The following is a 27,110-nucleotide window of genomic DNA, read 5'->3' as shown; positions in this document are numbered from 1 at the left end:
AGAGGGTGCTTTCTGCTTATAATTTTAAATCTGTTTCTTAAAAAAAAAGCTTTTAGGAATAAAATTCCCATTTGTTAAAAGCAATTTCATTTTGATTTCATCAGTTACTCCCTGGAACTACTTCCATGCTCATATAGTGTGATTAAATGTGTTAATGTTCTTAATGAATCGCTAGTAAATAAAGTAAATTCTTAAGAAAAGGTTTTGAACCCTAATAAGAGGTACAATGGGATGTATCCTCTGCCATGCAACTCACAGTGGTTTGCTGAGTATAGATGAAGATGTAGATGTAGATGTAGATTTAATCTGTAAACTAAGATGTATTTTGCCTGGTATTAAAACAAGACTGATGGTCGTGTAAAACTTGACATGGAGAAAGTAATCTGCACCTTAATATTACTTCAATGTACATATCTCCAAGCAACAACCTAACTATGTCTCATGGGAAGAAGAACCTGTCATCTAGACAAACAGCCAAACAACTATTTCAATGAACACAAAGCTAAACACAAATAATAAACTTTGATTATTGCACCTGCACATGCTGATACTGACATGTATTTATTATGGAAATACATGCAAAGTTAGTAGTTTGCAAAGTTGGCTAATTTCTTTACTACACTGATTATTGTAGTCAACTGAGCAAGGAGAGGTTAGAACTTGGGTGTCTATGCGCAGGGTAAAAATAAATGTAGATATGTACTGAAGTGACGGAATGTATGTTGCAGGAAATTAAGGAAAATTGAAGTACTGTTAATGGATGATAATTGTTGTTGTTGTTGTTGTGGTCTTCAATCCTGAGACTGGTTTGATGCAGCTCTCCATGCCACTCTATCCTGTGCAAGCTTCTTCATCTCCCAGTACCTACTGCAACCTACATCCTTCTGAATCTGCTTAGTGTATTGATCTCTTGGTCTCCCTCTACGATTTTTACCCTCCACGGTGCCCTCCAATGCTAAATTTGTGATCCCTTGATGCCTCAAAACATGTCCTACCAACCGATCCCTTCTTCTAGTCAAGTTGTGCCACAAACTTCTCTTCTCCCCAATCCTATTCAATACCTCCTCATTAGTTACGTGATCTACCGACCTTATCTTCAGCATTCTTCCGTAGCACCACATTTCGAAAGCTTCTATTCTCTTCTTGTCCAAACTGGTTATCGTCCATGTTTCACTTCCATACATGGCTACACTCCATACAAATACTTTCAGAAATGACTTCCTGACACTTAAATCTATACTCGATGTTAACAAATTTCTCTTCTTCAGAAACGATTTCCTTGCCATTGCCAGTCTACATTTTATATCCTCTCTACTTCGACCATCATCAGTTATTTTACTCCCTAAATAGCAAAACTCCTTTACTACTTTAAGTGTCTCATTTCCTAATCTAATCCCCTCAGCATCACCCGATTTAATTTGACTACATTCCATTATCCTCGTTTTGCTTTTGTTGATGTTCATCTTATATCCTCCTTTCAAGACACTGTCCATTCCGTTCAACTGCTCTTCCAAGTCCTTTGCTGTCTCTGACAGAATTACAATGTCATCATCGAACCTCAAAGTTTTTACTTCTTCTCCATGAATTTTAATACCTACTCCGAATTTTTCTTTTGTTTCCTTTACTGCTTGCTCAATATAAAGATTGAATAACATCGAGGAGAGGCCACAACCCTGTCTCACTCCTTTCCCAACCACTGCATCCCTTTCATGCCCCTCGACTCTTATAACTGCCATCTGGTTTCTGTACAAATTGTAAATAGCCTTTCGCTCCCTGTATTTTACCCCTGCCACCTTCAGAATTTGAAAGAGAGTATTGCAGTTAACGTTGTCAAAAGCTTTCTCTAAGTCTACAAACGCTAGAAACGTAGGTTTGCCTTTTCTTAATCTTTCTTCTAAGATAAGTCGTAAGGTTAGTATTGCCTCACGTGTTCCAACATTTCTACGGAATCCAAACTGATCTTCCCCGAGGTCGGCTTCTACCAGTTTTTCCATTCGCCTGTAAAGAATTCGCGTTAGTATTTTGCAGCTGTGACTTATTAAACTGATAGTTCGGTAATTTTCACATCTGTCAACAGCTGCTTTCTTTGGGATTGGAATTATTACATTCTTCTTGAAGTCTGAGGGTATTTCACCTGTCTCATACATCTTGCTCACCAGATGGTAGAGTTTTGTCATGACTGGCTCTCCCAAGGCCATCAGTAGTTCTAATGGAATGTTGTCTACTTCCGGGGCCTTGTTTCGACTCAGGTCTTTCAGTGCTCTGTCAAACTTTTCACGCAGTATCTTATCTCCCATTTCATCTTCATCTACGTCCTCTTCCATTTCTATAATACTGTCCTCAAGTACATCGCCCTTGTATATGATAATTATGATGAACAATAAAGGAAATGGCTAAACCAACAATGACATCTTTTTATCTTTGCCATTTGGGTTCATGGAAGTGTTTATGCATGTTTTTGGACACATTTGGGAAAATATTTGATATCAGATTTGGTTTTTTACTATTTGTTGTCAGCACTTGAACAGAATGGTTATGTAAAACTGAATCATAAATGTTTATTTTGCATTAAGTACGTAGTACATTATCCTAAGGTCATGTTAACTAACATTTTTATCTCACATCAGTCATGTTATTGAGGAGAATGTTGTTTTTAGAAAGAGAGGATTGAGTTTCAGATCACATAGGTAGAATATTATACCATTATTATTGTTGTTATTAATATTATTATTAATTTGAAAATTATGTCATATGATGGAAGTCAGGAAAGCTATTAACAGATAGTGACATGCAGATGCACAAGATTAGATTAGATTTACTTTCATTCCAATTAATCCGTAGTGAGGAGGTCCTCCAGGATGTAGAACATGTCAGAAAAACAATAATACATGGCAAATATTTACCACTGAAACAAATAACCTAATGTACCTTTTACAACACTCATTTACTGGGATTGCATTAATGCACTGAATTTAAAATTTAAAAAATGTTTTATTTATTTATAAGGCAATAAACATATATAATATAACTACTACAATACTTACTTACAATGAACACATTACTGCACTGAAATGGTGCAGAAGTTAGATAAGAGAGAGAGAGAGAGAGAGAGAGAGAGAGAGAGAGAGAGAGAGAGAGAGAAATCAGTTGGTTCTACAGAGTAATTCACAATGGAGTAGAAGGAGTTGGCCACCGATAAATCTTTAGGCTTCTCTTAAACTGAATTTCATTGATTGTTAAGCTTTTTATGGCTGCTGGAAAGTTATTGGAAATGTGTGTCCTGAATAATGCACATCTTTTTGTACAAGAGTAAGTGGCTTTAAATCCTTGTGAAGATTATTCTTATTTCTAGTATTGATTCCATGAACTGAGCTGTTGGTTTGAAAAAGTGATATATTTTAATGACAAATTTCATTAAGGAATAAATATATTGGGAATCAGTAGTTAGTATCCCTATTTCCCTAAACAGGCCTCTGCAGGATGTTCTTGTGTTCACACAACATATAACTCTTATTGCATGTTTTTGGGCCCAGAAAACTTTAGCTTGGCTTGACGAATTACCCTAAAAATATTCCCATATGACATTATGGAGTGAAAGTAAGCATATTATGCAAGCTTTTTCATTTCTATATCTCCTATGTCTGACAGAACTCGCATTGCAAATAGAGATTTGTTTAGACGCTTCAGCAGTTGTGTCGGCTGCTCCTCCCAGTTGAATTTATTATCAAGTTGTAATCCCAAGAATTTAACACTGTCCACTTCTTCTATCTGCTTGTTATCATATGTTAGGCATATACTTGTGGGACACCCCTTACAAGTTCAGAACTGCATGTAGTGTGTTTTTTCAAAGTTTAGTGACAAAGAATTGGCTAGGAACCAGTGATTAATGTCCACAAATATTTTATTAGCCAATCTTTCTAAGACTAAACTTGATTTTATATTTATTGCAATGTTTGTATTATTGGCAAACAAAATAAACTTGGCATCTGGTAATGTTACTGATGAAAGGTCATTGATATACACAAGAAAAGTATGGGCCCTAAGATGGAACCTTGTGGGACCCCACATGTGATTAGTTCCCAGCTGGATGATGCCTGATAGTTTAATACATGTCTCTTTCCTAATAACATCCTTTTTTTCCTGCCAGAGATATAAGATGTGAACCATTTTGCAGTATTTCCTGTTACACCATAACATTCTAATGTACTTAAAAGGATATTGTAATTTGCACAGTCAAATGCCTTTGACAGGTCACAAAATATACCAGTTGCTGCAATTTTTGTCTAATGAATTAAGTACATTTTCTCTGTAAGTGTAGATAGCCTTCTCAATATCAGAACCCTCCAGAAATCTGAATTGCGACTTTGACAGTATGTTATTTGTGATAGGATGCTTATAAAGCCAATTTACATTACCTTTTCTAAAATTTTTGAGAATGTTGGCAAAAGTGAAATTGAACGGAAATCTAACAACTATTTCTTTAACTCTCTTCTTAAATAGTGGCTTAACCATATGTCAACCATTCAGGAAATACTCCACCGATAAACGACTGGGTACAAAGATAGCTTAATATGTTACTCAACTCAGAGTCACATTCTTTAATTAACTTTGTTGGTATTTCATCATACCCACTAGATGTTTCTGATTTTAAAGATTTTATGATGGACATTACTTCTGCCTGTGCTCTTGGTGGAGGCTAGTCTTACCATGGCCTTGATACAGCCCGGCCCATAGCCCTAATTTTCACTTGCTGTGTGGTTGAAATCAAGTATTATTACAATGATTTTAAAATGAATAAAATAGAATGCTTGCTAAAAACACCATTTAATACACAAGATAAGCTATAAATCAAGTGGTTAGATGCACATCAATCAATTACAAAATTACACACACACACGCACAAACACACACAAGAACTGTTAAGTTCACTTCTGTATGTACAGGATGTATGAATCATCCAATTTGCCTTGTCTATACATCTGAAACCAATAAACATATACAACGAATTTTGTATTTTGATAAAAAGGAAACTCAAAAGATTTTTTCACACCTTTTCATAGGTGTTCAATATGCCCCCCTTGAGATGCACGGCATACGCCAGTGTAGTATTCAAATTGTTTCCCCGCTGCAGTGAGCCTGTCTTGAGTTACAGTTTCCACAGCTGCTGTTATGCTATTTCTCAGTTCAGTCACTGTTATTGGTAATGAAGGCACATAAACAGAGTCTTTTATAAACCCCACAAGAAATAATAACATACAGTCAGGTCCGGTGACCTTGGAGGCTAGTGATGTAAGGCTGAGGCATTTGGTCCAGTGGGACCAATCCATCACTCAGTAGTCCTTTGGTTTAAAAATTCCCACACTTCCAGATGCCAGTGTGGCGGTGTCCCATCCTGTTGGCAAATGATTTCAATCAAATCAGTCTCCAATTATGGGAAAAGGAAGTTCTCAAGCATATAGAGATATGTGCTTCCTGTAACAGTGTTCTCAGCAAAGAAAAATGGACCATTACAACTTTTCCTGTGTAACTGCACAAAACACATTAAATTTTTGAGAGTCCCTCTCATGTTGTACAACTTCACTTGGTTGTTCCGTAGCCCATATTTTCACATTATGAGGGTTCACCTTTCCATTTAAATGGAATGTTGCCTTGTCACTAAACACTAAGCATGGAAGAAAACTGTCATACTCCATCTGGCCAAGAACGAAACTACAGAACTCAACATGTCGTTGTTTGTTGCCTTCACGAAGAGCTTGCAGTAGCCAAATATTGTATGGTTTCATGTGTAAACATTGACACAACACATGCCAGATGGATACTGAAGGCATGTTTAACTGTCAATCGGCACGGCGGATAGATCTCTGTGGACTCCTTGTGAAAGTATGGTGGATGCATTCAGTGTCTGTGTCAGACACTCAGGGACGGCCCAGCAATTTGCTTTTACACAAACAACCTGTTTTTCAGAATTGTTCATGTCACTGTCTAATGCTCTGTGCTGTAGGAGGACCCACACCACACCTAGTACAAAAGTCACACTGAACAGTTATTACTCATCTGCACTGCGCAAAACATAGAACACAAAATGCTTTCTGTTGTACCAATGCCATTTTCACTAGAACTGAAGTGGGCACACACTGCTGCTACCTAGTGGGAACCATGTAAAACTCGAGAGTTTGCTCTTTCCAACAGTACACTGTTCATGCATGTATCTCAAAAAACATACTAGTTATGATTTCTTTAAATTGGATGATTTTTTTTAAACACCCTGCACTTCATTATTAGCTACAATATTTTGTGGATTAGACCTATATTTATAACTGTATAAGAACCATATTTACTATTTTTCTAATGTTTTAAAGCATTTTAGCATAAATTAAGTTTATATAACAAAAAATTCACAACAATTCCATTATAAATTTTATTGACATCTTATCTGGGCCCATCATTTGCACTTACCTATGTATAACTGATATCACCACCAGAAAAATTAGTGATGTTTTTCTGCAGCTGACATTACACTTATGTACAGGACATCCTTTGCGAAAAGGATTCACAATCACGTAAAGGACATTTTACGAAACCAAGATGTGAAAAGGACTGATACATTATCAGTAATAAGGCAGTGTAATACCCGAGACGTGGGAATGACTAAGTTTGTTTTTTTTACTACCTTTTTATAAAGTATATCTGCTAATTATAAACTCTCAAATGATTTAAATATGTCCCACTACATTTATGCCAAATATAAAGAACATTATAAATCCAATTAAAAAATTAATAAACTTCAACATAAATTGTATCATGTTTAGTATTATTTAAATAGTTGACTAACCATTTTCTTATGCCATTTACAAATGTCTGGTTGTTTTACACAATTGTGTTTAAAATATAAGGGAAAGGGGCCCAAAATGACATAGAAGGTCAAAACAACACTACGGATTTTTCATAAATCTGGAAGTTGAGAGGATGACATAACTGGGTTTACTTGATTGCTAGTGGTGGTTACATTTTGCCCATAAACCGTTACTAGAAGAAAAAATAGCATTCATTACTCAACATTAAGGTTGTCTTTAGCTCAGAAAGGGGTGCACAACACTGCAACAAAAATTTTTGACCACTTACCCAGTGACATAAAATGTCTAACTTACAGTAAGGTAAAATTTGAAAATAAATTGAAAAGTTTCTCCTTGACAACTCCTCCTATTCAGTAGAAGAATTTCTATGTTTGTAATGTGTAAAAGGTGGTGGGTAGGAATTGCTAAATCGATCTGTATATCTTGTTTTGATTTTGGGGGAAATAAATAATAATAATAATAATAATAATAATAATATGATGTTTAGAGTACAAACAGATGTACATATTAATTTGTAATATAAATTTAAAATGACTCATTCCATATCATGACAATTTATCATGGAAAATGATCCATGGAACATGAAAGTAACTAATGAACTAACTCTTTGGCTTCTTCCATTCGGTGAGTTGAGACACAAGAAACCATTTTTTAAAGTTAAAGGCCCCAATATTACTGTTAAGAAACTTTTAAAATTGTCATGTGATTATTTGTGTGGCGTATTTTATATCAGAGAGATACCATGTAAAAGTAAGACTTTAAATCTGTAGCAATATTTTGACTGTGTGTTTGTTAGTTCGAGGTTATGACTAAAGATTAAGTTGGTGTTGAAGAGGGCAAAATGACACAGGACTATGTCATTTTTGCCCTGCTCCATCACACAGCTCATTGATTGCTGAAGTGCAGCATGTCTGTTCATAAAAAGCCTAATATAAATTAGAACAGTAACTAGCAACAACAAATAACATTTTTTTACACAGAGTTAGAAGATTCCAAGTTCCTGGAAATAATTTGCTATAAATTTTGTATATTTTATGAATACACATTATAATTTAATAGGATTACAGCTCTAACATTTAATTAAGCCGTAATATATATTTAAACTGTAATTTATCCTTACACTAACAATTTATTACCAAAAAAAAAAAAAAAGGAATAACTCTGCTAAAAGAAAAAGTGTGTCATTTTGCCCCACCAGATAATCCAAAATGACAAGCTGATGACATTTTTGAAATAATTAATGTGTAGTGAAACTAACTATTTTATACTGAATTTTTTGTGGATATGCTACTCTAGAAACCTAAGTCAAATGGAAAATTGCATTTATATAATTTAACTGGCATACATGAACTGTTAAAAACAACCAACTTTTTAGTATGTCATTTTGGGAAACTTTCTCCTACTTAACCATCACTAATTTGATACACATCAGACATATTTCAGTTTTGAAAAGTCAGATGTCATTTGTATATTTGTTAAAAGCAACCTTGAACAGCTTTAGCCGGCCGGTGTGGCTGTGCGGTTCTAAGCGCGTCCGTTTTGAACCGCGTGACCGTTACGGTCGCAGGTTCGAATCCTGCCTCGAGCATGGATGTGTGTGCTGTCCTTAGGTTAGTTAGGTTTAAGTAGTTCTAAGTTCTAGGGGACTGATGACCTCAGTAGTTAAGTCCCATAGTGCTCAGAGCCATTTCAACCATTTTTTTAACAGCTTTATTACCCTGGTGTCAAAATTTTGTTTGTATGTTCATGCTTACAAAATTCATAATGGGATACTGTAAAGAAACTGCTCAACATAACTCTTTCTCCATGAAATCAAAGTAGCTGATATGCTACAATTTAAAGTATCAGTATCATAATCATAATCATAGTTATTTGTTTCCATAATTATTCAAAAAGATAAAATTGATAGAAAAATGCTTTTGTTTATTAAGTATTAATTGACCATATCTTTTTGGTTATGAAACACAGATAATATTGACTTTATATGTATATCTTAGTAAAATAACTTCATACATCTTTGTAAGTGTCATTGGGTTGTTGGAGTCTCTCTGACAAGCAGTGATGGAGTAAATTGACAGTTGCTCTATGGAGCCAGAGCATTCAGTTTGTGAACTGAGATGATATAAATCTAGAGTGTTTGTTACCTGGTGTTAAAACAAGATTGATTTCATTAAAAAGTTGATGTGAAGACAGTAATCTGCATCATAATATCATTTCAATGCACATATTTCCAAGTAACAACCCAACTATGTCTTGCAGGAAGCAGAATCTACCCTCTAGACATACAGTTAAACAACAATTTCAACAGGCACAAAGTTAAGTAGAAATAATAAACTTTGATTGTTGTACCTGCACTTGCTCATACTGATATGTACTTATTAAGCAAATGCATGCAAAGTTACTAGTACTTCCAGAGATTCATTGGTCCTTTCCTGGGGTCCTTGTGAAGGAGGACAGCATCGACTACCGAAGACTGAACAAAATCATGAAGAAAGACAGTTATTCATTGCCATGCAAGGGAGGAGCAAAGTATTTTTCAACCACGGACATACAGATGACTACTGGTAAATCAAGGCTGATGAGGCTGCCTGAGAAAAGACTGCCTCCATAATCCTGATGACTTCCACCAGTTTAAAATTGCACTGTTTGGACTATGTAATGCTCCTGCTGCTATCAAACATATGACAGGCAACCTGCTTTGACACCTTCAAAATATGGTGTGTCTTTGCTATCTGGATGACATCCTCATTTTTTCAAAGACATCTGAAGAACATCTATGTCTTCTGAAAATTGCACTGAAGTATTTTCAGACTGCAGGCCTCTGCCTCAATCTGAAAAAATGCCTCTTAGTTGCTCAAAACATGAAAATCTTGAGAATGGAATTGAAGTCCATCACAGTCCAGAGAAAATAAGAGCTGTCACAGATTTTGTGGCTCGTTGGCACGGTACCAAAAGGAGACACTATCATCTTCTACAATCCTAGCATTGTGTGGCAAGAATTCCAAGACAGAGCTTCACACTGTCATTACCAGTTATGGAATAGGTGCAGATCTGGTGAAAATTCAGGAAGGTGCTGAAAAGGTGAAAACTTATGCTGTGAGAGCATTCTACAATAGCGAGTCAAACAACTCTACAACTGAGAAATAGTATCTTGCACTTGTTTGGGCCATCACCAAATTCTGGCCATATTTATTTGGCAAACAACCAAACTGTTGTGATGGACCACCTTTCTCTATGCTGGTTGACTAGTCTGAAGGATCCATTGGGTAAATGTGTGAGATTGGCACTGAAGCTCCTGTAGTATGATGTCAAAGTGATATACAAAAGTAGATGCAAACAGAAGGATGCTAACTGCCTTTCAAGAAATCCTTTGGTGGAACAAAGCAGTGTGAATGAAATCACAGTTACTGCTCCATTACCTAACATTGCTGCGGAAGAGAGGGAAGATTCAGCACTGCTAAAACCCATAGATCCCTTGAAGAATGGGGACATGTCCAAAGGAGAATTCCAATTACCAAACAAAGCACTGTATAAGATGAACTATGATCCAATGGACCAATAATGGTTGCTCAGCATCCCAGCCCATCTAAGTCAGCTATCCTGAAGTATTTTCATGAGACTCCAACATTTGGTCATCTGGGATTCTTGAATCAGACAAAGGTGTCACTGGCCAGATCTCTACCAATCCATTAGACACCATGTGAGCTACTGTAAGGAGTGCTAATGATGGAATAAGGTGCTGTAATTACCTCCAGGGTATATGGTACCAATCCCACCTGCAGGTGCATCATGCCACTGAATTAGAATTGACTACTGTGGAGGTTACCAAAGTTCACAAACAAGAACTGATGGGTAATAGTATGCACTGACTACCTTACTGCTGAAGCTCCAGAAATTGCAAAGTTCCTTGTAGAATCATGAAGCACCCTGAGTAGCACTTTCTGATCATGGAAAAATGGTCCAATCAAAACTACTATCGGAGACAATTTCAATTTGTACATTATCCACAGTATGACAACTATCTACCATTCACACACAAATGGCCACACTGAACAATAAAATATTGGCAGATATGCTCCTGAAGTACATTAAAGTCAAAAAGAGAGATTGGGATACAATACTGCCTGACATGAAATTCGCATACAACACAGTGAAACAAGACACTGCAGTTGTCACACCATTCTTCCTGCTTCACAGTTGTGAGGCCAAAATGACAATGGATACATTGTTACCATTTGAGTTGGACAATGTCCAGGAGGACAACTGGAAAGACCTTATCACCAGGATCTTACAAGCAATACAGATGACTCACATACTGGTCTTAGAGACCCAGGAAGAAAGACTGAGAGTGCAATAGCACCAAGCACTGGTCAGTGAGATTACTCCAAGATAATTTTTACACCTGTGCAAAAAGTAGGACTATTGTATCAGAAAAATTACTGCAACATTACTTTGTGCTGAACTTTATTATTCATTGCCTGTTGGACATCAATAAGTAGTTAACAAATGTTCCCCTTCACCAAGAAGACAAAAGTGCAAAATGTCCTCCATGCCTTCATATGAAGCCCTACTATCTTCCAGAGGCACAGATTGGTGATGGGAGGTTCAAGAAAACTGAAGACCTGATCAATGATAGCAAAACTTCGACTGGAGGGGCTACCTTTAACCCTCACTGTAGTGGAGAGGATGTGACAATGTCACCAGGACAGGTGATCTGCCAGTACTGCCATACAGAGGACCATTGACATAATCTAGATCCTGGGTTCTGTACTCAGCTCAAATGATGTCTTCTGATAAAGTAGGTCACTGTTCCTCCAGGAGAGGGAATAATGCAGTGAACTTTGGTGCATAGAGTGTGGTGTACTGGCTAGCATTGCTGGCTGCATGCTGAGGTCACTGATTCAAACACTACCACCAGCAATTATTTGCTATTTAACATTTATCATTTTTGGAAGGATCTTGAAATATATTATGTTTGTTATGTTTGTATAGATGTAATATTTAATGTTTCTACAAATATCAGCATTCTGGAATATTTTATGATTGTGCAAATAACTGCACTCACCATCCAGCAGATCAGGTCTATTTTGGCTGAACACTGGTATCAGTAATAAATGTGCTTTCAGTTCTAAGAGTTACAATTCACTGACAACCTTGGCTTTGAATTTGGACTTGATTTTTGTTTTGACATGAAAATATACAACTCTGTACACATGCATACAATAATTGTTGATTGTTACATAAAATCATTGAAAATGATTTTGGAAAAGATTAATGTACGAAGATTATCAATTAACTTGATTTAAAGAAATGACCCATACCAATAATTAATATGATTTTGGCACTCAAACTCTTTCAAGCTGCCTTTCAATGAACAAAAGAAAATTTTTTTCACACAGATTATTTTATTTTTTCTCAAAACATTTGCCTTTAAATTTTTGCATTTGTTGTAACCAGCTCCGGACACATTTTTTTCCACTCTGATGTTGGTTCCTCAAAAAAATGGTGTTGAAAGGGTTTGACAGCTCCTTGAGGTGATGAAAATCACTGTTCAAGCAGTTTTTGTTCAACAGAAGGTAATAAAAACAAGTAATTAAGTTATAAGTTATGTAAAAATTGGCAATGAGACATTAATTAAAAGTTTTTCACCACAAGTAAGTGATTTCTTGAGGTGCAGAGAGTCATCTGTCACTGCCAAGATGAAAAATGATGCAAATGCTTTTATATGTTTTCATTGATTTCATTGAGGATCTGTGGCAAACTGGTGTATACAATGCAACATTTACTGTTCTTTTAGACTCTAAATAAATGCTCTTGGCACATCCAATATAATCAGAGAAACAAAGGATCATTTTCTTAGGCACTGTATTAACAATGAGTATCATAAATCAATGCATACAAATCCATTTTTACATGTCAATAGCTGCTATCACCCTTCACAGATCATAGGTGCCCTTCAGACCTTTGTGTACAAAGAACACTGTATATCCGATAATGACAATTTGCAAGGAAAGCTCACACACCTTAATAGCATTTTTAAAGTAAATGGATACTCTCATCAACAAACTCACAGAACATTCAATATGAATCCTAAAATTCAAGTGTGTGATCTGGAAGAATAGTGTTTTTGCATTATGCGGGTGATCTTTCCTCAAAGATAAGCCATGTTCTAGAGAAACACCATATTAAGGTGATCTTCAGCCTCCTACAAAGATTGCAGTGTTACTCAGCTCTTTGAAGGATGATTTACTGTTTCATAAGGCTGATATGTATCAGATTCCTCGCAGAAATTGAAATAAACCATATACAAGTCAGAAAACATGCACCATTCATGAGAGATGATCCCAGTGATGTGAAGATTTTAACATCCACCTCCTCCTTTTGGTATTATACTTTCAAGGAAGCCATATAAATTAGACTGACCAATAACTTAGTAAATAGAGATAATGGTTTTAATTTAGATAAGACACACAATCCAGCTCTTGGTGTAACTACATTGTAAAGAAGTTATCAAGATGTTACCATCCCTGAATACATATCAAAAAGTGCATCAAATGTCTGAATGTGTTCACCAAAAGTGTTGCACGTGTAAGTGTACCTATTTGCTGCCAACCAGCATCTGTGACCCACATGTGCAGTACATTCGTGGTGTAGCATATAAGGCCACATTCGGCAACATGTCATCAGTCTTGTGACCCACTCTGCGGATGGACGGATAGTGCACAGTCAAAATATCAATTGGAGAAGTAGTATTTATATGGTTGCATGCCTAAAATTTAATGGACTGGCAGTTGTTTGTTGCCTAGTTTCTGGGTCATATGAATATATCCAAGTTCTCTCTCCTGTGATGAGGTATACAGACTTTGCAATTCATCAGTCAAGCTTTTGAATATTTCCTTCCGGCAGAGGTTCGAGTCCTCCCTCGGGCATGGGCATGGGTGCGTGTGCGCGCGTGCACAACAAAATTTCAAAAATAGAAAACAGTTGTAAATAATCTTTTCTGAAAATGACTAATTGTCAAAAGTCAAACAAATAATTTTATGAAAATCTTGACATGTCACTTTCATAACAATGGCTTCAAATGGTCACTGCAAGCAAAGTACTGTCTCAATTTCTGACCTACCACTGTTTTAACACTAATAAATGACATATTTTAAAAACAGTAATGTTAAGTCAGAAAAAGTCCATCCAATATAGTGGTCATGCGTAAAAGCTTAAAATGTGACCCTCACATAATTATATTTTATTTTCCTGCTTACTGATGATGTCTATCTGAACACATCTCATGTGAAATACTTTTCATCATCAATGATCTGAGACACTATACTATTACAAACAGAAAACACTGTGTTTTTACTTACAAAATCACCAAAAATAGTTCCATCACTGATAACTTCATAGTATCTCAACTTGGTCATTGCTTCATCTCACTAGGGTTTTCCAGCTGCTACACACCATTGCACAACACTATCAGTGAGCAAACAGTTTAAACCAAACCATCCAATAGTTAATGTAGAATACTATAATGTTATTATCATAGTGTTTATGCCAGGGAGTGATCCAGCGACTGTGCCATTGAGCATATGGTGTGATTTTATTTATGTAAGAATTTACTTGAATATATTTTCTGTTTGTGGGATACAACATAATTATATTAATGATTATAATGAAATAAAACCTTGCTTGTAATAAAAAATACCTGAATATTTATTTATAGGGTGGAGGATAAAAAGAAATTAAAAAATGCCAGAATATTCTATGTACAGAAGGCATCATAAATTTTCCACTGAAGTAAATTAGAAGATTGATAGTAATTATTACTCAATAATACTGAATCTACTTTGTTTCACTACACTTAAGTTTTCTCTCCTCATGGAATAATTTTACTAAAACCTCATATGTTTTTAACATATGTAGTCTTCTCTGTCTATTTGTCACTAGAAATATCTAAAATTTAAAACTTTTCAAATGGACTATTAAGGTGAATAATTTACCTTGTATGTATAACCACCACATCTGAATAACAAATGAACCTCTTTCACCCTCAAAAAATAGATGCTTATCCTCCCAATTAAGGCAGTCAGCATCTTGCAAAACATACAATGACAGAAGGCGACAGTGTAAGTCCAGGAGACGTTCAGCTAAAGCCTCAGACATATCATGATAACGTCTGTAGCTGTTATAAAGAGTAACCCTGTATAAGAAAATAAGAAACAGTATGAGCAAATAAAGTTGTAGTGAATACTGCAGCAAGACATGGTTTCAGGTTGTGTACTATATCTTTGTATATGTCACCAATTCCTGTTCTGGGTGGAATGAATCAAAGCAAACAATGTAATTAGAACAAAACTTACATGCTGCAAACAATATTAGGGCATTCTGCACATTTTTATGGCTGCCATAAAGGCTGCTGTCATCAGCAGAGATAGTAACAAGTGATGATATGAGGAAAATATGCTAACCATGGAATGTTACCTTTTTGTGAGCCCAAACACTGGAAATCTTTCTCATGATGATTTTGCAACATTTTTATAACATTGCTGTGGCTCTATCAAGTTAGAGCCCTTAATATCCTGTTGTGCTATGTCTATTTCACACAAGAAGCAATCTGCATGTTTTGCCTTACTTGCATTTCATAACATTTCAGTGATTAATTAATCAAAAACCTATGCTTTCTAAAGAGGCACTATAACCCCAGACTAAGTTAAGAAATAGCCCTGACAATAATCACAGAAACAAAAAAAAACATCACAAGACTGTCTTTAAATGTGGTTTTTATCTTGTCCTCAGACATTCTGTATGGACGTGATGTCAACTTTGAATTAACTTTTAATTTCTTGGCTGTGCATTTCTTTGTATTCCTGAAAATTTGGATCATAAATTTTTGAAAAGAAATTTTGATAGTCAGCTAATTTAACTTTGGAAGTAAGCCTATGGACATGAATTGCATAACTATTATATACCTAATAAGTTTCTTGTTGTCAAATGTAATTATGAGAATACTAATAAAAAATGAAAAGGATAGATTCTTACCACCACGTACAGGAGGCACTGAGTCACAGACAGGTACAATGTAAAACACTGCAAAAATATTTACAATTCAAGAACCACTATCATATTAAAGTTGCTTAAAATAAGTCATATTCTGGTGAAATAATTTAATTGGATAGATTAAAAGTCTACTCGCCAAGTGGCAGCAGAAAACACACATAAAAGGTGGCTGTAATTGGCAAGCTTTCAGAGCCAGTGGCTCCTTCTTCAGTCATAATGGTTGAAAGGGAAGGAAGTGGGGTGAAGGAAAAAGGACTGAAGAGGTCTAGGAAAAGGGGGAAATTTCAGGAAAGTCACCCACAACCATGGGCCAGCAGAGACTTACCACACAGGATGAGAAGTGCGGCAAGTCTCCCTTGCCCCCGCGGGTCTGGGCAACTTTCCTGAAATCTACCCCTTTTCCTAGACCTCTCCAGTGCTTTTCCTTCACCCCTCTTCCTTCCCCTTCTGCCTGAAGAAGGAGCCACTGGCTCCAAAAGCTTGCCAATTACAACCGCCTTTTACGTGTGTATTCTGCCACTGCTTGGTCAGTAGATTTTTTATCTGTCCAATTAATTATTTTGTCAATAATTGATTGTTTTCATTGTCATATTCTGGTGAAACACACATGACTACAGATTCTCTTAATGTCAATTATATGTGCCACTGACAAATAACTACTTTAATTTGTAAATACACTCCTGGAAATGGAAAAAAGAAGACATTGACACCGGTGTGTCAGACCCACCATACTTGCTCCGGACACTGCGAGAGGGCTGTACAAGCAATGATCACACGCACGGCACAGCGGACACACCAGGAACCGCGGTGTTGGCCGTCGAATGGCGCTAGCTGCGCAGCATTTGTGCACCGCCGCCGTCAGTGTCAGTCAGTTTGCCGTGGCATACGGAGCTCCATCGCAGTCTTTAACACTGGTAGCATGCCGCGACAGCGTGGACGTGAACCGTATGTGCAGTTGACGGACTTTGAGCGAGGGTGTATAGTGGGCATGCGGGAGGCCGGGTGGATGTACCGCCGAATTGCTCAACACATGGGGCGTGAGGTCTCCACAGTACATCGATGTTGTCGCCAGTGGTCGGCGGAAGGTGCACGTGCCCGTCGACCTGGGACCGGACCGCAGCGACGCACGGATGCACGCCAAGACCGTAGGATCCTACGCAGTGCCGTAGGGGACCGCACCGCCACTTCCCAGCAAATTAGGGACACTGTTGCTCCTGGGGTATCGGCGAGGACCATTCGCAACCGTCTCCATGAAGCTGGGCTACGGTCCCGCACACCGTTAGGCCGTCTTCCGCTCACGCCCCAACATCGTGCAGCCCGCCTCCAGTGGTGTCGCGACAGGCGTGAATGGAGGGACGAATGGAGACGTGTCATCTTCAGCGATGAGAGTCGCTTCTGCCTTGGTGCCAATGATGGTCGTATGCGTGTTTGGCGCCGTGCAGGTGAGCGCCACAATCAGGACTGCATACGACCGAGGCACACAGGGCCAACACCCGGCATCATGGTGTGGGGAGCGATCTCCTACACTGGCCATACACCACTGGTGATCGTCGAGGGGACACTGAATAGTGCACGGTACATCCAAACCGTCATCGAACCCATCGTTCTACCATTCCTAGACCGGCAAGGGAACTTGCTGTTCCAACAGGACAATGCACGTCCGCATGTATCCCGTGCCACCCAACGTGCTCTAGAAGGTGTAAGTCAACTACCCTGGCCAGCAAGATCTCCGGATCTGTCCCCCATTGAGCATGTTTGGGACTGGATGAAGCGTCGTCTCACGCGGTCTGCACGTCCAGCACGAACGCTGGTCCAACTGAGGCGCTAGGTGGAAATGGCATGGCAAGCCGTTCCACAGGACTACATCCAGTATCTCTACGATCCTCTCCATGGGAGAATAGCAGCCTGCATTGCTGCGAAAGGTGGATATACACTGTACTAGTGCCGACATTGTGCATGCGCTGTTGCCTGTGTCTATGTGCCTGTGGTTCTGTCAGTGTGATCATGTGATCTATCTGACCCCAGGAATGTGTCAATAAAGTTTCCCCTTCCTGGGACAATGAATTCACGGTGTTCTTATTTCAATTTCCAGGAGTGTATTTTGGAAAACAACACTGGACTCGAAGGAAACTTTTTCAGCTTTTATATTGAATGTAACTGTCAAAGTGGTACATTATTTCAATGTCAAACTGAAACACCACTATCACCAAGTGATCTGATGTACTGAAGTGCTGTGCCACTGTTCACTCCACTACAATTCCTGCTGAGCACATCAATCATCTGATGATGGTATCTTGGTATGATATTGATTCATTAAGCCACTTTGATATTCACATACAATGCAATACCCTGAAAATGTCAAACGAGAAGGCTTTAGTCTTAGACACTGGGCCTACAGGATTCATGTCAATCTAGAATCAATAAGAATTAATAGAGGTTCATATGGTTCACTTCTGTGATACCAACTGTTCACAATTGTTAATAAAATGTTATAACTGTGGGAGAATCTCACTGAAGTTAGAAGGAACATTCATGATGCAAGAAAAGCAGAGTAAACTTCAATTTAATCAGAACTGAAAGAGACATGATGAAAAGAGAGCTAGATATTAAATTTACCTTAACAGAGCTATAGAAAACAAATAAACTGGGAACCAAAGTGAGGGTTTTGGAAATGTGTTAGCATAAGCACCTTGTGAACAAATGGCTCTACATCCAATAACAACACACAGAATATGATTGTGACTATTCAGAGAAATCGATTTCAAAAGCTTTTTCTTTGTGAAATTTCAGCCATTGTACCTTCAGCCAGTTGATTTTGTCACTGTCCCTACATATTTTCTTCTTAATAGTTATATCTTTGAAAGGCTAAGCTTTTAAAATTGTCTTCCTGCAGATGAGTGGCTTGAAATTTGTTTCCTTTCTTCTTTGCCGCCCCAATAATTCTAATAAGACTTTCAGCATCAAAAATATATTGTTCTTTCTTCATCGCATTACCTATACATGAGAAATCCTGGTCACAGGCCATGAAAGAGAGTCCTGGTACAAAAAATTTCAGCTCAATTGTCTCAACACTAATATCTGGATTCATGACAATACACAGCAACATAAGAGACAGATCAAAATTTCGATTCTGTCCCCCACATGTATCACTATAGCAGATAAATTTCTGTACATGCAAGGGAAGATTTTTCACATAATACGAAACACATGAAGCAATTTTTTGTGATCCTCTATCTGCCTGTGCCTCTGTCCAGAAAAACATGGAAGCTTTGTCTTCCACTTGATTGTGGGAACAGAAATTGAAGCAGCTTAGCTGCCTTAGATAGTATATCTCAGAAACTGGGAGTTTAGGCAATGAAAGAACACTCTGCAAATCAAATGCTATAACAAACATCTCAGGATCAGATCTGGCCAGTTCTACATCTTCCTTCATTTGGGACCTATCCCAGTTCAGCTCTTTGAAGGTGTAATTGATGTGACAGTTCCAGCATTTTCTTTTCATTTTCATCAGTTGAAGCAGCTATTTCTGTTTTCTTAATTTCACAACTTTCACACATATCAGAATGCAGTGGATGGAATGAAAGATTGAAATCTGGGGTAAATACCTGACTACAAAGAGATTCCTTTACTGGGACGTAATCTCATTCTTTATATCAATCCAAATACAAACGATACATTTTGGCAATGTTCAGTTCAGGATTAAGGTATTCTTGATTTGGATTGACCTTTCTGGAAACTAAACTTCTTGTAATTGCCAGCAACTTGTCCAACTTCTTTACATTTCATTTCCACAAATCAGGATTCCTTGTTCTCTTTCTACCCTTTTTTCGAATAGTAGGAGGGTCACATCCAGATCAGCAATTTCATCTCCTTCAATGATGGAAACTGTTGTTTTAGTTGATGTACTTGGCACTTGTCTGTCATTTCCAGGATCTGTGGGAGTAGGATTACCTCTGTTACTTTTGTGTATCATTTGTGGGTGCTGACACAGCAGATGCTTGTAGTGTTGCTGTTTCAGCACTGGTTTGTCTTCCCACATTTCTCTTTTTAAGCTTCTTTTTGGGGGTTCCATAATGAGTCATCTTCGTATGAAGAAGCATCTGGAACATATTCTTGATCAGAACCAGAATCTCTCAGATTTTCATTACTAAATGAATCCATAGTGAGTTACACCAATTCTGCACTCAATTAATTTCAAAGTAGTTGTCTACAAGTTACACCACAAATGTTTTACTCCTGAATGTTACCTGAAAGAAGTATAAAAATGATAGGCAGTGTAATGACATAACAAAAAACACAAAAATATTTTAAAAATGGATATTTGTGGGTAACACTGTTTCTGCACCAAACCCCTCAACTGTGACTCCACAGGACCAACTTCACAACATCACACACTTGCTTCAGAAGCTGGCAGCAAAGGGATCAAACTCTTGGCTAGTGCACTCAAACCAATAATGCAGGAAAAGATAGACTGCTACTTACCATAATGAAGACAAATTAAGTTGCAGACAGAATTAAAAGACACTTACACAAAGCTTTCAGCCACAGCCTGTATCAGCAAAAGAGAAACAAATACCATTTGTAGACACAAGCAAGCACACTCTCACACACATGACTGCCAGCTCCCCCACCCACTCACTACTATCCCTTCCCGTTCCCCTCCCCCTCCACATTGCTGCTGCTATCCCATGTGATAGTTGCAGACTGGCCTGCACTGATGGGGTTGGTGGTCATGTGTGCGTAAGGTGTGCTTGCTCATGTGTATGAAAGATGTGTGTTTCTCTGTTTCTCTTTTGTTGATGAAGGCTGTGACCAAAAGCTTTGTGTGTCTTTTAATTTAGCCTGTCTGAAACTTAACGTGTCTTCTTTATGGTAAGTAGCAATCAATCTTTCCCTACATTGTTGATATCCCTACATGGAGTTTCCATTGTTTGGACTTAAACCAGTGGAAGATTGTGTCACGGTAATTAACAACATGCAGTTATCCATGAATGTAAAAGACCAACAAGTGTTTCCATATAAGATCAACTATCATGGCCACTTCATAACAACACTGATTGAACTCTCTGACCAAGTGAACCCGCCACAATGCTAAAGAATGCATTTCAAATGATCAAAAGTTAACAAGCCCTCCAGGAAGATTGAATTAAACAGCCACCATGCTCAACAACATACTACCCATGATCTGCTACTGTTGGTAATGACTGATGCATTCCCTCATGGCCCTGTCCCATAACCACCATATTCCATATGCTTCTATTATCTTATCCATGTCCAAGCAAAACTAATCTCAAACTAAATTGGAGACCCACACTATCATCTATGTATTCCAAAAATTTCAGTTATTCTTTATGGTCAGAAATTTTTATCTTGTCATGGACCAATAGCCATAGCTTACCATCTTCGGCCTCAAACATCACTTACCAACCAAAATGCCCAACACTTCCAGCAAAGTATGTGTCTTATTTTCATTGTTTTATACACTATTGGTCAGTGAAGTTACATGCTAACAGGGATGCTCTGTCCCAGTTCCCCAACCCATCTTTTAACCAACAGAAATTGGTATGTTTCCAGCTCAATTCAGATCTGGGTTTGACCATTTCAGCTTTACCACTGAACATCATGATGTCATGGCCACCACCAGCAAGGGCCACACATTAATGCCATCTCACTCACTTTGCACAACACAGATGGCCAGAGACAACTGTTTATACCATTTCCCACACCTAATGGTCACAGGGAAATCAGCTTTATCTAAGCCAAGAGTTTCCATTGCAGCCCTCAGGAGTGTCACTGTCACATTCTGATTCCTCCTTCCCTTTGGCTGTGAGAGCAACACCTCCTGCACAGTGCACACTGGGATGTGACCTGGAAGAAAGGCTGAGCACACAGTACACATTCTGTACCAGTATTGGTTCACATATCATGTACTTCTTCCATAAATGTTCTGCCTGTCAGGCCCATCAAGCTGCACCTCCCCAACAGTTCTCTACCTGGCCTGACACTGTACAGTCCTGGGAGTATATCCACTTACATTTCACTGTCCCATTTTTTGGCTCCATCTGATTTGTTGTGGATTTATTCCTTTTCTCAAGTCCCTTTTGTCTTCCACATGTCCCTGGTCACTTCTGTCACTATCATCATGGCCATGGAAAATATCTTTGCCCTTGAAGGCATCCCACACACTTTGGTTTCCCATGGTTGAATAGTTTTGTCGCCATAACAGGTTTCAACACCTTCATACTGCACCCTTTCACCTGACCCTTTACAATTGTGTGGAACACTTTATCCACCCTTTCAAGAGCCATCTCCACAAGTAAATGATATCCAACACTGCATCTAGTTTTCTGGCATCTTACAGGAGTACTCTATTGAAGACAAAGCCCAGTGGAGTGGCTTCATGCCCACCTCCATCACACCCATGCTGAGTCTTTGACAAGAGCAGTTTTCACCAAAACACCACCTTTCCCTGTGAGCACCCCAGAATGCAGCCATGAGTTCAAGTGTCACCCACCCTGGATCTATATGAGGATCTCCAACCATCACGGGTCTGTAATGTACGAGATGTGGCTGTAAAATAATGTGACTGATGCTGCCACAGAGGAATTCCACATGTGTCAAAGACCAATGAGCAGTGGCTATGAAGTTTGAAGCCTTCTCAGTCAAATGGGGCATCTCTGCTGTCTGTAGACAAATCAGTTGGCCGTGGCCTTTGTTTGTGTGAGAGCTGTTATTTTGTTTTTCCAGAAAAATAATTGTCATAAGACTAAACACTTACTTTGGGGACATACCACAGTGTGTGCTAATAAGTTTCTAGCAAAATACAGCATCACAGTGTTAGACCACCCACCTTTTTGCTGACCTAGCACCATACGACTTTCTCTATTCCCAAAGGTTAAATGTGCAAGGAACAAGATTTTAGTCTGTTGAGGCAGAGAAAAAAAAGCAGGATGCATCATCAAGGAGCTCACAGATGAAGACTTCCAGTACCGTTCCCCTGAATAGAAAATTCAGATGGAGCATTGTAGGGATAGAGAAGGGGAGTATATTGAAGGTAATAACTAAATCTGTACGTTTCTGAAATAAAACGTTTCACAGCAACAGTTATGTTATTTTAGAGCCACATTTTGCATATTGTGGCCTCCACGCATGGCTCCTGCAGCATCATCAAAATCAGCTTTGTCTCCACCATGCTGGTCAGCAGCTCCCTGTTTCTCCATCTCATGGCAGACTCACTGGACCCATGGCAGCTCATGCAACTTCCATTGAGATTAATCCTGCCCCAGACTTCTGCAACAATCTGCCTCTGGAAGCAAGATGTCTGACACACAGCAGAAGTGTTTCCAATGTAGATGAAACTTGTCTCTCCTTACACATCATACAGGAATTCTTGAACAGTATAACAGTTGTCACTTATAACCATTCACAATTTTGAAATCTTTTGTCAGTTGTTGAATTCCACATTGCGATGTTTACCACAAATATGACTTATGGAGCACAAAACACTACCTGTCTTTCTCCTGCAGCTAGTACCAGAGAAGCTAATCTTATTTCTATTACATTTCTTAAATGTTATCTGTTTGATAATGACCCAAATGAATACTGTTCTATTCTTTTTATATTCTGTCCCCTCCCCTTTTCTTAAAGATATGTTAGTACTATTTGTAAGCAGTTTCCATTTTTAAAACACAGCTAGGCTATGTTTCATGGCATTCCTGATAACGACATTCATATATTCATATTTTAACACAATAATAAAACAATTTTGATGAAACACTGATCTCAAATCCAACAAACATATAAATATTATGGCTGTGCAATACATAAAATATTATCCTTCGTTGTCCCTGGAAATCAAATAACAGATTGAGATTTATCCTAGGGGAATAATATTACTGTTGCTGAAAACTACAAACTTGAATAAAATAAAATTGAAGACATTTACACTCAGTTGAAATTAATTTACAAATAAATAACAAGGTCTTCTATATCTCCAAGATATAGAATAAAAATAAAAATGTTAGATTTAGTTAACTTAAGTATTTCTATACATTAATACTGACTTGTCATCTGATTTTGGAGATCCCGTTTCCTCTGCTCTTTTTTTAAGTTGCTCATTATAGCACCATAAGCAGTTTTTTATGACTGCTGCAGCACCAAGTGTTCCTGTAAGTACAGTAAGGTCAGCGTGGTCAAGTGCTTCTTGACTTAGTGTGTGTAGGTGTTCAAGCATTTGCCCAGCTGAGCTAGTTACAACTGACAGAAATTCTTGTGGGCTGGAAGTGGTTGCAACACCACCACATCCACGGTCATCTTCATTGTTGCCATTATCTTCTGAGACTACATTTCCAAGAAGACCTGATGGTCGTTGATAGGCAGCAACATAGGCCTCTTCCCACCAGATGATCAATTTTACTGCAGCAAAAGATGAGTAATGAGGAAAATCCAATAAACCTCCAACTACTCCAGGACACAAATTCTCTTGAAGTACTGTCTGATGATCTTGATAATATGCTAAATCTCGTTGAAGAAGAATTCGAACTCGGTCCATAAGATTCCCATCTTCCATAATCTCCATAGCTGACTTTTGTGAGTAGCAAATCACGTAGGTGAACTGTGCAGAATGGATAATATGCATCAGACTTTGATGCCTGTGTATTAGTTGTATAATAATAATAATAATAATAATAATAAGGCATAATTTTTTATTATTAGTATTATTATTATTAATTGGCTTGCTCATTTTTGCATGTTATTTACGACATGATGATAACTGGCCAATAATCTACTGGTAAGTTAACTATGTTCTCCCACAACCTATTATACAAGTATTGCACTCTGAATTGGAATGCAAGTTAGAAAACTAAGCTTCTTGTTTGTAAGTTTACTTATTGTTCAACACTTTCTCCATACCTTGAGCAATTATCTTCTATTGTCACAATATTTGTATTCCATCCATGATTTTCTAATGTCTTACTAAATATTATGCAGTGGCATTCGATTCCATCAATTCATGAATCTACATTTTATCACTTGTGCATAATTCTGGTGTTACTTAAGTAATTAGGTTAATATGTGCAGCAGTTGTTGTGTACAGTATTGTAACTGACCTACAACCAGGAAACAAACTAAAATAACAATAGGTAAGGTAAAGCTGTCATCCACCTGAAGGCTGGCTTGAACAATATAGCGCTTTATTAGGAATGCTCATACTGCAGATGATACACCCTGGCCTCTGGCCTTTGAACTTACTAACACTGCTAGCTAAAGGAGAGGGGAGAGGGGGGAGGGGGGGGGGGGGTGTGGCTACAGTTCATTGTTGTCTCTGCAGAACAATATGCCTTAGCACTTTTCGCATTAACAAATATTGACATAACTGAAAGAGGTGATATGTGAAACCAAAACTTTCATGTCTGTTGTCTTGTATTTCACCCTTCACCCTTTTTCTTTTTGAGCATGCACCTTTTTCATCTAGAAAACAGATTATTGGTTTACAGCAGATTTTTTTATTTTTCAAAAGCTTTTGACACTGTCGCCCATGGGATATTATTTGATAAACTGCAATTTTATGGATTAACAGAAAATGCTGCTGAAATATTATGAAATTACAAATGAATTGTTGAAATCTTATTTAAGTAATGCAATGCAGAAAGTAGTTGTTAATGGCAAAGAGTCTGACTTCCGGTACAAGAGGTTATTCCTAAGGGTTCAGTCCTAGGTCCAGTCTTATCTATTATTTATATTAATGACTTGTCCTATATTGTAATGGGACAATTAATTTATTGATCATCTGCCTGCATAACATCTGAAACAACAAGGTTGTTGAAATATGAAATACACTGTCCAGTCAGATTAATGTCACCACCTGTCAAAAGCCTGAACAGTCACTCTTTGCAGTGTGGTCAACTGTGAGGCAAGCAGGAGGAGAATCAATGAGGTTGTGGAAGGTGTGGAGCCATGCTGACTCCAGTGCTATGGACAGCTGTACTAGGTTTTTTGGATGAGGGCCCATGGTGTGAACAGCCTGACAGCTCAATCAAGGTGGTCTCACAGATTCTCAATAGGGTTTAAATTCATTGAGTTTGGTGCCCATGGGCATACATAAATTCATCCTGGTATTCTCTAAACCACACACATACACTGTGAGCTATGTGGTATATTGCATTGTCCTGCTCATAGATGCCATCGTTTTGAGGAACAATAAACTGCATGTAGGAGTGAAAGCATTTTCCAAGGGATCAATTATTACTTTAGCTGATCCATTGTGCCTTCTTAAATGATGAGATCAACCAGGTAATGTCAAAAAACACTCCCCAAACCATAATGCTTCCTCATCCAGGCCTGGACCCTTCCAACAATAACTGCAGGATGTACCCTTTCAGATATTTCAAGCTGTACATGCCAATGGCCATCTGTCAGATGGAGCATAAAATTGATTCATCTGAAAATGCCACCTGTCGGCACTCAGTGGTGGATGTCCAGCTGTGGTACTAGCATGAAAATTCCAGCCTTCTTCACTTATGAACAGCAGTCAGAACCAGGCACCTGCTGTGGAGGCCCATGCGCAGCAATTTCACTGAGCATCATTGAGAAGACACTGTTGGCAGCCCATAGGTTCAGCTACATCTACATCCATACTCTACAAACCACCATGAAATGCATAGAAAATAGTAAATCTCACTGTATTATTAGGGTTCCTTCCCATTCCGTTCACATATGAAGCACAGAAAATCATTGTTTGAATGATTCTGTGCGTGCTGTGATTATTCTAATCTTATCCACATGATCCCTATATGAGCGGTACATAGGGGATTGTAGCATATTATTAGAATCATCATTTAAAGTTAGTTCTTGAAACTTTGTTGGTAAACTTTCTGGGGATAGTTTATGTCTATCTTCAAGAGTCTGCCAGTTCAGTTTCTTTAGCATCCTGTACCATTTTCGCATGAGTCAGACCAACCTATGAACATTCATGCTGCCCTTCTCTGTATATGTCCAATATCCCCTGTTAGTCCTCTTTGGTAAGGGGCCCACAAACTTAAGCAATATTCTAGAATCGGTCACACATGTGATTTGTAAGCAATCTCCTTTGTAGACAAATTGCACTTTCCCAGTATTCTACCAATAAACTGAAGTCTACCACCTGCTTTACCCATGACTGAATCTATGTGATTGTTCAATTTCATATCCTTACAAAGTCTTACA

The 27,110-nt window shown here is 38.1% G+C and overlaps 1 protein-coding gene across 1 annotated transcript in view; it reads right to left on the bottom strand.

Annotated features, from left to right (window-relative positions):
- Positions 1-24,505, bottom strand: part of LOC124804863 — a 178,137-nt gene extending 153,632 nt beyond the window's left edge. The window contains exons 1-2 of the mRNA XM_047265229.1: positions 23,969-24,505; positions 14,849-15,048 (exon numbers count right to left, since the gene is read on the bottom strand). Of these exons, the coding sequence (XP_047121185.1) occupies positions 14,849-15,048; positions 23,969-24,483 (715 nt within the window). The 5' untranslated portion in view covers positions 24,484-24,505. The remainder of the gene's footprint in view (positions 1-14,848; positions 15,049-23,968) is intronic.
- Between the last annotated feature and the right edge of the window lie 2,605 nt (positions 24,506-27,110).

Source organism: Schistocerca piceifrons, chromosome 1 (genome assembly GCF_021461385.2).
Source record: "Schistocerca piceifrons isolate TAMUIC-IGC-003096 chromosome 1, iqSchPice1.1, whole genome shotgun sequence".
In the NCBI taxonomy this organism is placed as follows: Eukaryota; Metazoa; Arthropoda; class Insecta; order Orthoptera; family Acrididae; genus Schistocerca; species Schistocerca piceifrons.
Note: the sequence above shows the minus strand (reverse complement) of the source record. Positions and strands in the feature narration are given on the sequence as shown.